Source organism: Oncorhynchus nerka, linkage group LG26 (assembly GCF_034236695.1).
Source record: "Oncorhynchus nerka isolate Pitt River linkage group LG26, Oner_Uvic_2.0, whole genome shotgun sequence".
NCBI lineage: Eukaryota > Metazoa > Chordata > Actinopteri > Salmoniformes > Salmonidae > Oncorhynchus > Oncorhynchus nerka.
Window position 1 is genome coordinate 43,126,052 of NC_088421.1, and position 13,529 is coordinate 43,139,580.

The 13,529-nt window shown below is 47.5% G+C and overlaps 1 protein-coding gene across 2 annotated transcripts in view; it reads right to left on the bottom strand.

Annotated features, from left to right (window-relative positions):
- Nucleotides 1–10,936, bottom strand: part of baiap2a (BAR/IMD domain containing adaptor protein 2a) — a 190,620-nt gene extending 179,684 nt beyond the window's left edge. For both annotated transcript variants that reach the window (XM_065010765.1, XM_065010766.1), the window contains exon 1: nucleotides 8,334–10,936. In XM_065010765.1, the coding sequence (XP_064866837.1) occupies nucleotides 8,334–8,405 (72 nt within the window). In that variant the 5' untranslated portion in view covers nucleotides 8,406–10,936. The remainder of the gene's footprint in view (nucleotides 1–8,333) is intronic.
- Nucleotides 10,937–13,529: the final 2,593 nt, after the last annotated feature.

A 13,529-nucleotide genomic window follows, 5' to 3' on the forward strand; every position in this document is an offset into this window, starting at 1 on the left:
AAACTTTATTTGTCACATGCGCCAAATACAAGTGTAGACTTTACCGTGAAATGCTTACTTACAAGCCCTTAACCAACAGTGCAGTTCAAGAAGAAGAATATATTTACCGAGTGGGCTAGAATAAAAAGTAATAATAAAAACCAGCACAATAAGAATAACAAGGCTATATACAGGGGGTACCGGTACAGAGTCAGTGTGGAGGCTATATACAGGGGGTACCGGTACAGAGTCAGTGTGGAGGCTGTATACAGGGGGTACCGGTACAGAGTCAGTGTGGAGGCTATATACAGGGGGTACCGGTACAGAGTCAGTGTGGAGGCTGTATACAGGGGGTACCGGTACAGAGTCAGTGTGGAGGCTATATACAGGGGGTACCGGTACAGAGTCAGTGTGGAGGCTATATACAGGGGGTACCGGTACAGAGTCAGTGTGGAGGCTATATACAGGGGGCACCGGTACAGAGTCAGTGTGGAGGCTATATACAGGGGGCACCGGTACAGAGTCAGTGTGGAGGCTATATACAGGGGGCACCGGTACAGAGTCAGTGTGGAGGCTATATACAGGGGCACCGGTACAGAGTCAGTGTGGAGGTTATATACAGGGGTACTGGTACAGAGTCAGTGTGGAGGCTATATACAGGGGTACTGGTACAGAGTCAGTGTGGAGGCTATATACAGGGGGTACCGGTACAGAGTCAGTGTGGAGGCTATATACAGGGGGTACCGGTACAGAGTCAGTGTGGAGGCTATATACAGGGGGCACCGGTACAGAGTCAGTGTGGAGGCTATATACAGGGGGTACCGGTACAGAGTCAGTGTGGAGGCTATATACAGGGGTACCGGTACAGAGTCAGTGTGGAGGCTATATACAGGGGGTACCGGTACAGAGTCAGTGTGGAGGCTATATACAGGGGGTACCGGTACAGAGTCAGTGTGGAGGCTTATACAGGGGGTACCGGTACAGAGTCAGTGTGGAGGCTATATACAGGGGGCCGGTACAGAGTCAGTGTGGAGGCTATATACAGGGGGTACCGGTACAGAGTCAGTGTGGAGGCTATATACAGGGGGTACCGGTACAGAGTCAGTGTGGAGGCTATATACAGGGGGTACCGGTACAGAGTCAGTGTGGAGGCTATATACAGGGGGCACCGGTACAGAGTCAGTGTGGAGGCTTATACAGGGGGTACCGGTACAGAGTCAGTGTGGAGGCTATATACAGGGGGTACCGGTACAGAGTCAGTGTGGAGGCTATATACAGGGGGCACCGGTACAGAGTCAGTGTGGAGGCTTCATACAGGGGGTACCGGTACAGAGTCAGTGTGGAGGCTATATACAGGGGGTACCGGTACAGAGTCAGTGTGGAGGCTATATACAGGGGGTACCGGTACAGAGTCAGTGTGGAGGCTATATACAGGGGGCACCGGTACAGAGTCAGTGTGGAGGCTTCATACAGGGGGTACCGGTACAGAGTCAGTGTGGAGGCTATATACAGGGGGTACCGGTACAGAGTCAGTGTGGAGGCTATATACAGGGGGCACCGGTACAGAGTCAGTGTGGAGGCTATATACAGGGGGTACCGGTACAGAGTCAGTGTGGAGGCTATATACAGGGGTACCGGTACAGAGTCAGTGTGGAGGCTATATACAGGGGGTACCGGTACAGAGTCAATGGAGGCTATATACAGGGGGTACCGGTACAGAGTCAGTGTGGAGGCTATATACAGGGGGCACCGGTACAGAGTCAGTGTGGAGGCTATATACAGGGGGTACCGGTACAGAGTCAGTGTGGAGGCTATATACAGGGGGTACCGGTACAGAGTCAGTGTGGAGGCTATATACAGGGGGTACCGGTACAGAGTCAGTGTGGAGGCTATATACAGGGGGCACCGGTACAGAGTCAGTGTGGAGGCTATATACAGGGGGTACCGGTACAGAGTCAGTGTGGAGGCTATATACAGGGGGTACCGGTACAGAGTCAGTGTGGAGGCTATATACAGGGGGTACCGGTACAGAGTCAGTGTGGAGGCTATATACAGGGGGTACCGGTACAGAGTCAATGTGGAGGCTATATACAGGGGGCACCGGTACAGAGTCAATGTGGAGGCTATATACAGGGGGTACCGGTACAGAGTCGGTGTGGAGGCTATATACAGGGGGCACCGGTACCAAGTCAGTGTGCGGGGGTACAGGCTAGTTGAGGCAATCTGAACATGTAGGTGGGGGCGAAGTGACGCTGCATAGGTAACAAACAAACAGCGAGTAGCAGCAGTGTACAAAAGGGGGGGGGGGGGGGGGTCAATGTAAATTGTCCAGTGGCGATTTTTATGAATTGTTCAGCAGTGTAATGGCTGGGGGTTAGCAGCTGTTGAGGATCCTTTTGGTCCTAGACTTGTTACTCCAGTACCGCTTGCCGTGTGGTAGCAGAGAAAACAGTCTATAACTTGAGTGACTGGAGAATGACAATTTTATGGGCTTTCCTCTGACACGCCTATTATATAGGTGCTGGATGGCAGGAAGCTTGGCCCCAGTGATGTACTGGGCCGTTCACACTACCCTCTGTAGCGCCTTACGGTCAGATGCCCGGCAGTTACCATACCAGGCGGTGATGCAACCGGTCAGGATGCTCTCGATGGTGCAGCTGAAGAACCTTTTGAGGATCTGAGGACCCATGCCAAATCTTTACAGTCTCCTGAGGGGGAATAGGTTTTGTCAAGCCCTCTTCACAACTGTCTTGGTATGTTTAGACCATGATAGTTTGTTGGTGATGTGGACATCAAGGAACTTGAAACTCTCGACCCGCTCTACTACAGCCCTGTCAATGTTAATGGGGGCCTGTTCGGCCCACCTTTTCCTCTAGTCCACCAACAGCTCCGTTGTCTTGCTCACATTGAGGGAGAGGTTGTTGTCCTGCACCACACTGCCAGTTCTCTGACCTCCTCCCTATAGGCCGTCTCATCATTGTCGGTGATTAGGTAGTCAATGAACAGCATTCTAACATAGGTGTTGCTTTTGTCCAGGTGAGAAAGGGCAGTGTGGAGTGCGATTGAGATTGCGTCATCTGTGGATCTGTGGATCTGTTGGGGCGGTATGCGAATTGGAGTGGGTCTAGGGTGTCCGGGAGGATGCCGTTGATGTGAGACATGACCAGCCTTTCAAAGCACTTCATGGCTACCGATGTGAGTGCCACGGGGCGGTAATCATTTAGGCAGGTTACCTTTGCTTCCTTGGGCACAGGGACTATGGTGGTCTGCTTGAAACATGTAGGTATTACAGACTCTGTCAGGGAGAGGTTGAAAATGTCAGTGAAGACACTCGACAGTTGGTCCACGCATTCTTTGAGTACACGTCCTGGTAATCCGTCTGGCCCCGCGGTTTTGTGAATGTTGACCTGTTTAAAGGTTTTGTTCACATCGGCTGCCGAGAACGTTACCACACAGTCATTCAAAACAGCTGGTGCTCTCGTGCATGATTCAGTGTTGCTTGCCTCGAAGCGAGCATAAAAGGCATTTAGCTCGTCTGGTAGGCTCTGGGCAGCTCGCGTCTGGGTTTCCCTTTGTAGCCCGTAATAGTTTTCAAGCCCTGCCACATCCGACGAGCATCAGAGCCGGTGTAGTAGGATTCAATCTTAATCCTGTTTTGATGCTTTGCTTGTTTGACGGTTTGTCTGACGGCATAGCAGGATTTCTTATAAGCGTCCGGATTAGTCTCCCGCTCCTTGAAAGCAGCAGCTCTAGCCTTTAGCTTGATGCGGATGTTTCCTGTAATCCAGGGTTTGTGGTTGGGATATGTATGTACAGTCACTGTGGGGACAACGTCATCAATGCACTTATTGATGAAGCCAATGACTGAGGTGGTGTACTCCTCAATGCCATTGGATGAATCCTGGAACATATTCCAGTCTGCGCTAGCAAAACTGTCCTGTAGTGTAGCATCCGCGTCATCTGATCACTTCCGTATTGAGCGAGTCACTACTACTACTACAACACAGGGCCAGTACTACTACTACTACACAGGGCCACTACTACTACTACACAGGGCCAGTACTACTACTACTACTACAACAACACAGGGCCACTACTACTACTACACAGGGCCAGTACTACTACTACTACACAGGGCCACTACTACTACTACTACACAGGGCCACTACTACTACTACACAGGGCCACTACTACTACTACACAGGGCCACTACTACTACTACTACACAGGGCCACTACTACTACTTCTACTACAACAACACAGGGCACACTACTACTACTACTACTACTACAACAACACAGGGCCACTACTACAACAACACAGGGCCACTACTACTACTACTACACAGGGCCACTACTACTACTACTACTACTACACAGGGCCACTACACAGGGCCACTACTACTACTACACAGGGCCACTACTACTATTACACAGGGCCACTACTACTACTACACAGGGCCACTACTACTACTACTACTACTACACAGGGCCACTACTGCTACTACACAGGGCCACTACTGCTACACAGGGCCACTACTACTACTACTGCTACACAGGGCCACTACTACTACTACTGCTACACAGGGCCACTACTACTACACAGGGCCAGTACTACTACTACTACTACTACACAGGGCCACTACTACTACACAGGGCCACTACTACTACACAGGGCCACTACTACTACTACAACACAGGGCCAGTACTACTACTACACAGGGCCACTACTACTACTACTACTACTACTACACAGGGCCACTACTACTACACAGGGCCAGTACTACTACTACTACTACACAGGGCCAGTACTACTACTAGTACTACACAGGGCCAGTACTACTACTACTACACAGGGCCAGTACTACTACACAGGGCCAGTACTACTACACAGGGCCAGTACTACTACACAGGGCCAGGAGGCATCATTATCAACACTGGAGGACTAATGATTCATCAACGTGCATATAGAGACTCAAACAGTATCAGGTGTGTATCCATCCAGAGAACAAACACTTCCCCACCTCCCTCCCTCCCTCCTTCAGGGTCTCTAAAAGAAGCGTCTCCCTCCCTCCTTCAGGGTCTCTAAAAGAAGCGTCTCCCTCCCAGCCTCTCGTCATCTGGCCTCCTTTCTGACGTCTGACAGATTCCCAAAAGAAGAGCAAGAGAGACCTCAGCTCCCCTCAGCCCTATTCTGGGATCCGACATGTCCTTCTTTCAGAGTAGAACTGTGCCTGGTGAAGGCTGAGAGAAGAGGGGGGGTGTATGGAAGTCGGGGCACTGCAGTGAACAGGGCAAATGGGTGGTTAGTTGGATGTTGGGGCTTGGGGGTGGTGTTCAGTAGGGAGAAAACGGTTTGAAGGATTTTGAAACATAGATGGTAGAAACTGAACAATAACCAAAAAGAACAAAGATGTGGTTTCTTTTGCCAAACCTTTTCATACGGTGGGCCCTACTAACATTGCCACGGTCTCTCCACCTTGAAAAGCTGAGAGGAGGACATGGAGGCTGTGTGTGTAGAATCATAGTGATTCCATGTGTAACAGGAAGTAGTTAGTATCCTCATAACCAGAGAGTTTTGTTAGAATTCCACAACAACTACGCACCAGGTGTTTCCCATAGCGTTTCATTAAAAAGGTTCAAGCCCTGTTGCCAAGCGCAAGGAAGTCAACTTGAGCCCTATGGCCAGCCAACATGTGGTAGTTGAGACCCTTAGCATACTTTAAAATGGTTACAACTGAGTGTTTTAGTCCAGGTATTTCTGTAGGCTTATATGTGCAGACCCCCACTACAACAAAATACCTTGTTTCAGGTCCAAACCCCAAGGCCCTTCCATATTCTGTAAGCCAGTTCGTTTCCTATAGGCCCAGGGCTCTAGGCTATGCAGTGTAAAAGGAAGGTTCTGTCCCATCTGAAATCTCAGCCGTCAACTAGTTGAGGGTTTCCTAAAGGTGGTCCTGACCCCATCTGAAATCTCAGCCGTCAGGTGTCAACTAGTCGAGGGTTTCCTAAAGGTGGTCCTGACCCCATCTGAAATCTCAGCCGTCAGGTGTCAACTAGTCGAGGGTTTCCTAAAGGTGGTCCTGACCCCATCTGAAATCTCAGCCGTCATGTGTCAACTAGTCGAGGGTTTCCTAAAGGTGGTCCTGACCCCATCTGAAATCTCAGCGAGGGTTTCAGGTGGTGTCAACTCAGTCAGGTGTCAACTAGGGTTTCCTAAAGGTGGTCCTGACCCCATCTGAAATCTCAGCCGTCAGGTGTCAACTAGTCGAGGGTTTCCTAAAGGTGGTCCTGACCCCATCTGAAATCTCAGCCGTCAGGTGTCAACTAGTCGAGGGTTTCCTAAAGGTGGTCCTGACCCCATCTGAAATCTCAGCCGTCAGGTGTCAACAGTCGAGGGAAAGGTGGTCCTGACCCCATCTGAAATCTCAGCCGTCAGGTGTCAACTAGTCGAGGGTTTCCTAAAGGTGGTCCTGACCCCATCTGAAATCTCAGCCGTCAGGTGTCAACTAGTCGAGGGTTTCCTAAAGGTGGTCCTGACCCCATCTGAAATCTCAGCCGTCAGGTGTCAACTAGTCGAGGGTTTCCTAAAGGTGGTCCTGACCCCATCTGAAATCTCAGCCGTCATGTGTCAACTAGTCTAAAGGTGGTCCTGAACAGGTGTCAACTAGTCGAGGGTTTCCTAAAGGTGGTCCTGACCCCATCTGAAATCTCAGCCGTCAGGTGTCAACTAGTCGAGGGTTTCCTAAAGGTGGTCCTGACCCCATCTGAAATCTCAGCCGTCAACTAGTCGAGGGTTTCCTAAAGGTGGTCCTGACCCCATCTGAAATCTCAGCCGTCAGGTGTCAACTAGTCGAGGGTTTCCTAAAGGTGGTCCTGACCCCATCTGAAATCTCAGCCGTCAACTAGTTGAGGGTTTCCTAAAGGTGGTCCTGACCCCAGTGAACATTTTGTTCCCCCCAGCACTACACAGCTGATTCAAATATTCAAAGCTTGATGAAGAGTTGGTTATTTGAATCAGCTGTGTAGTGCTAGGGGGGAAAAATAAACATGCACCCAGGGGGGCCCAGGACACCCGCCTTCTCTGAAACACCTCTCCCCTTCTCCCCCCCCCCCCCTCTCTCTGCCCAAATATGTTAAACTAGTTACATTATTCTTTTGAATTTCTGACTTTGATATCAAATCAAAATGTATTTTTAAAGCCATTTTTACATCAGCAGATGCCACAATGTGTGTATACAGAAACCCAGCTTAAACCCACACAGCAAGTAATGCAGATGTAGAAGCACGGTGGCTAGAATTTATTATAGTTCTATAAATAACAGACAAATAAATAACAATCCCCAGGACCGACTGAGAAACCCTGAACTAGCTAGTAATACACAGTTATATCTAGCTGTCCTAGCGGATCAGTTGGGAGGCTGTTCTCTTAGGTCACCAATGGAATATGAACACCTGGAAAGAAGCTTGTCCCAATATGAAACTAACACAGAGGCTCCAGCCCAGGCGTATTTTTGCTGAACAGGTTTTGTGATGTTGAAATCCCCAGGGCAAATGTTTGAAGTACCTGTTACAACACAGCCTGCTAGCTGCCCTCCCTCTACCTCCTCCTCCTTCCTGCCCTGTCAACCAAACACAAATGTGTAGGAATGTCTCCCTCTTTCTCTCTCACACACACACCCTGTTCTAGTGGACACAGTAGGGTGCCAACATGAAATACATTGAAAGAAGTTAATGTGTAATGAATCTATTGATTAAATGTGACTGTGCCACGGTGTGTGTCATATGTAGCCTGTCCATTACATGTTCACTATCTCTCACATCAACATAATACTGAGCCTGAACCTATTACAAACATGATCTAGTTATTATGGCAGAAGCATAGCGCAGTATGACATGTCTGAACAGTGGTGTGTAGCCTACATTGTGCGGCTGCGCCGAGGAGCGCTGATTTTACTGTAGAAATGTAGTCCTACCTGATGCCCCACGGACGGCAACAAAATGAAAGCTACGCGTCGCTATTGACTGTAAAATACGTATGATAACTCACAGAATGTCATTAGGGAGGTAGGTCGTAATTTTGAAAAGTACATTTATTCAGAAAAGTAGGCCAATATAATTGAACAGGGAAGACCTTTAATAAAGAGCATCGAACGCTCCCTCGGGAATTCTCTTCGAATGAAGAGATTCTAATCGCAGTTCAAGATGCGCACCGAATGGGGGAGGGCAAAAATGCTATTAAAATCACTAATAAAAACACATTCCAAAATATTTATATAACTTATATTATGAGTAGGCCTATATCGTCTGTCAATAACCTGTGGTATCAAACTTTTTATAGTTGTAGAAGCTTACCTTGTACACATTCTCCGTTATGCGGTGAACCTCGTCGGTGCGAGACATCTTGAAATCTTCGGTCAAAACCATAAACAGTATTTTCCTTTAGAGATAAGTTATCCGAGTGAAATTCGCCGATTGGGTAGAGAGAGTAGCCTAAACGAAGAGAAGATGTGATGCGATTTACCGCGAAGGTACGTGTGCCTGAAAGAAAGACAGTAACCGGAAGATTCTCTTGGTCGGTTGCACCCACTCAAATCCCTCTCACGCAATCAATCTCTGCGGTGTTCGCCAAAGCGTCTTGTCACATCGCGGAGCTTTTCCAATTACAAGAGCACCACCCGCCTTCTCTGAAACACCGCCTCTCCCCTTCTCTCTCTGCCCAAATATGTTAAACTAGTTCCATTATTCATTTGAATTTCTGACATTGATTTCAAATCAAATTGATTTATAACGCCAAATGTATTTATAAAGTGCTTTTACACAGAAACCCAGCCTAAAAGCCCAAACAGCAAGCGTTGCAGAAGCACGGTGGCAAGGATTTATTATAGTTCTATAAAGCTTCATATTTTATAAATATATACAGTGCCTATAGAAAGTCCAAACATGGCAAAGACACATTTTGGCCTGAATGCAAAGCCTTATGTTTGAGGAAAATCCAACAACACATCACTGAGTAACTGCCTCCTTATTTTCAAGCACAGTAGTGGCTGCATCATGTTATGGGTATGCTTGACATCGGCAAATACTGGTACATTTTTCAGGATGAAAAGAAATGGGATGGCGCTAAGTGTAGGCAAAATCCTAGAGGAAAACCTGCTTCAGTCTGCTTTCCACCAGACACTGGGAGATGAATTCACTTTTCAGCAGGACAATAACCCACAACACAAAGCCAAATCTACAGCGGAGTAGTTTACCAAGACAGTGAATGTTCCTGATTGGCCAAGTTACAATCTGCTTGAAAATCTATGGAATGACTTGACAACACATTGAAAAAAAGAATGGGCAAATGTTGCACAATTCAGGTGTGGAGAGCTTTAATGAGACTTACCCAGAAAGCCTCACAGCTGTAATCGCTGCCAATGGTGCTTCTACAAAGTATTGACTCAGCAGTGTGAATACTTACGTAAATGAGATATTTCCGTATTTCATTTTCAATACATTTACTAAATGTTCTACAAACATGTTTTCACTTTGTTGTATTGTGTGTAGATGGCGTTTAATTATTTATTTGATCTAATCAAGATGTTTTATTTTTCATTCATCTTTGTGTGTTTTGTGTAGCTTGCTGACATAAAACAAAAAAGTATAATTTTTTATCCCACTTTATAACACATTAAAATGGGAATAAATCCAAGGGGGCTGTAGACTTTCTACAAGGACTGTATGACTGCATCTACACTTCAGGTGACTGCATCTAAACTTCAGGTGATATAGTGAAATTAAACATCACAAAAAAATAAAACAAAGAATGACAATTACTATTTTGAAAATCACTATCAATCATGGAAATATTTGTTACTAAACAAAATCAATAGCCTCACATACCAAACCTACAAGTCAAGTCATGTAACACCAATTCAGACTACGAAACTGAACAAAGACCTGGTGAAGGACACAAGCCCTTTTCTCACAGGGGAAGTATAATTGAAACGGTCAGTTGCTGCTGGAAAATAACACCAGGGAATGTTTTCATTAAGTGTCCTGGATGTCTCATAATGTGACAAGTGGAGGATAGCGCTGTGTGGAACACACCCACCGTTATGGATACAATGGTTTTTACATAGAGAGATGATCCATTATACAAGGAGCCAGCGTAGTTTATGAAGGAAGATGTCCACAACATTAGAAGACTACCTTTCACAGGCATGTGAACTAGACTTCCTGTTCCTGATCAGCTAGTCACCAGCAGTAGGAGGCCTGTAGTTCTGGCTTCAGGAAACCAGACTTCCTGTTCCTGATCAGCTTGTCACCAGCAGTAGGAGGTCTGTAGTTCTGGCTTCAGGAAACTAGACTTCCTGTTCCTGATCAGCTAGTCACCAGCAGTAGGAGGTCTGTAGTTCTTGCTTCAGGAAACTAGACTTCCTGTTCCCGATCAGCTAGTCACCAGCAGTAGGAGGCCTGTAGTTCTGGCTTCAGGAAACTAGACTTCCTGTTCCTGATCAGCTCGTCACCAGCAGTAAGAGGTCTGTAATTCTGGCTTCAGGAAACTAGACTTCCTGTTCCTGATCAGCTAGTCACCAGCAGTAAGAGGTCTGTAGTTCTGGCTTCAGGAAACCAGACTTCCTGTTCCTGATCAGCTAGTCACCAGCAGTAGGAGGCCTGTAGTTCTGGCTTCAGGAAACCAGACTTCCTGTTCCTGATCAGCTTGTCACCAGCAGTAGGAGCTCTGTAGTTCTGGCTTCAGGAAACTAGACTTCCTGTTCCTGATCAGCTAGTCACCAGCAGTAGGAGGTCTGTAGTTCTGGCTTCAGGAAACTAGACTTCCTGTTCCTGATCAGCTAGTCACCAGCAGTAGGAGGTCTGTAGTTCTGGCTTCAGGAAACTAGACTTCCTGTTCCTGATCAGCTAGTCACCAGCAGTAGGAGGTCTGTAGTTCTGGCTTCAGGAAACTAGACTTCCTGTTCTGGCTAGTCAGCAGTAAACTTCAGGAAACCAGACTTCCTGTTCCTGATCAGCTAGTCACCAGCAGTAGGAGGTCTGTAGTTCTGGCTTCAGGAAACCAGACTTCCTGTTCCTGATCAGCTAGTCACCAGCAGTAGGAGGTCTGTAGTTCTGGCTTCAGGAAACCAGACTTCCTGTTCCTGATCAGCTAGTCACCAGCAGTAGGAGGTCTGTAGTTCTGGCTTCAGGAAACCAGACTTCCTGTTCCTGATCAGCTAGTCACCAGCAGTAGGAGGTCTGTAGTTCTGGCTTCAGGAAACCAGACTTCCTGTTCCTGATCAGCTAGTCACCAGCAGTAGGAGGTCTGTAGTTCTGGCTTCAGGAAACTAGACTTCCTGTTCCTGATCAGCTCGTCACCAGCAGTAGGAGGTCTGTAGTTCTGGCTTCAGGAAACTAGACTTCCTGTTCCTGATCAGCTCGTCACCAGCAGTAAGAGGTCTGTAGTTCTGGCTTCAGGAAACCAGACTTCCTGTTCCTGATCAGCTAGTCACCAGCAGTAGGAGGTCTGTAGTTCTGGCTTCAGGAAACCAGACTTCCTGTTCCTGATCAGCTAGTCACCAGCAGTAGGAGGTCTGTAGTTCTGGCTTCAGGAAACCAGACTTCCTGTTCAGCTCGTCACCAGCAGTAGGAGGTCTGTAGTTCTGGCTTCAGGGCAGCAGCGGTGTGGGCCGAAGCCTTGTGGGTGGAATCCAGTCCACATCTGACTTGGGCTCCAGCCAGCCAGGCAGAGAGCTGTGGTATACTGCTCAGAGAGGGAGACAGGTAGGCAGAGAGCTGTGGTATACTGCTCAGAGAGGGAGACAGGTAGTCAGTCAGAGAGTGGGAGAGAGATGCCAGTGCCAATACTCCTGTCCTCACCATGACTAGGCCAGTAAGTGGACTGTTGTGGGAACAGTTCTACTAACCCACACAATGACGTCATAGCTTCGTGTAGGGAGACAGGTAGACAGAGAGCTGTGGTATACTGCCCAGAGGTCCAGATACAGCTGGTTTTAAGGTTCAATGTTTGACTGTCAGACAGGTCCAACATATTGTATCCTCTTTAAATACAGCAACAATACCTTCTCCTCTGGTCATATAAACATGCTCTACAATAACGATATGCAACCATCTGCATAAACATATTTGGATAGAAAAAGTTGTACCCTATACCAGGGGTGTACAACTCTTACCCTATGAGGTCCAGAGACAGCTGGTTTTGGATAGAAAACGTTGTACCCTATACCAGGGGTATACAACTCTTACCCTATGAGGTCCAGAGACAGCTGGTTTTGGATAGAAAACGTTGTACCCTATACCAGGGGTATACAACTCTTACCCTATGAGGTCCAGAGACAGCTGCTTTTCTGTTCCATCTGATAATTAAATTGTACCCACTTGGTGTCCCAGGTCTAAGTCAGTCCCTGATTAGAGGGGAACAATGTAATCCCAGGTCGAAGTCAGTCCCTGATTAGAGGGGAACAATGTAATCCCAGGTCTAAGTCAGTCCCTGATTAGAGGGGAACAATGTAATCCCAGGTCTAAGTCAGTCCCTGATTAGAGGGGAACAATGTAATCCCAGGTCTAAATCAGTCCCTGATTAGAGGGGAACAATGTAATCCCAGGTCTAAGTCAGTCCCTGATTAGAGGGGAACAATGTAATCCCAGGTCTAAATCAGTCCCTGATTAGAGGGGAACAATGTAATCCCAGGTCTAAGTCAGTCCCTGATTAGAGGGGAACAATGTAATCCCAGGTCTAAGTCAGTCCCTGATTAGAGGGGAACAATGTAATCCCAGGTCTAAGTCAGTCCCTGATTAGAGGGGAACAATGTAATCCCAGGTCTAAGTCAGTCCCTGATTAGAGGGGAACAATGTAATCCCAGGTCTAAATCAGTCCCTGATTAGAGGGGAACAATGTAATCCCAGGTCTAAATCAGTCCCTGATTAGAGGGGAACAATGTAATCCCAGGTCTAAGTCAGTCCCTGATTAGAGGGGAACAATGTAATCCCAGGTCTAAGTCAGTCCCTGATTAGAGGGGAACAATGTAATCCCAGGTCTAAGTCAGTCCCTGATTAGAGGGGAACAATGTAATCCCAGGTCTAAGTCAGTCCCTGATTAGAGGGGAACAATGTAATCCCAGGTCTAAGTCAGTCCCTGATTAGAGGGGAACAATGTAATCCCAAAGTCAGTCCCTGATTAGAGGGGAACAATGTAATCCCAGGTCTAAAGTCAGTCCCTGATTAGAGGGGAACAATGTAATCCCAGGTCTAAGTCAGTCCCTGATTAGAGGGGAACAATGTAATCCCAGGTCGAAGTCAGTCCCTGATTAGAGGGGAACAATGTAATCCCAGGTCTAAGTCAGTCCCTGATTAGAGGGGAACAATGTAATCCCAGGTCTAAGTCAGTCCCTGATTAGAGGGGAACAATGTAATCCCAGGTCTAAATCAGTCCCTGATTAGAGGGGAACAATGTAATCCCAGGTCTAAATCAGTCCCTGATTAGAGGGGAACAATGTAATCCCAGGTCTAAAGTCAGTCCCTGATTAGAGGGGAACAATGTAATCCCAGGTC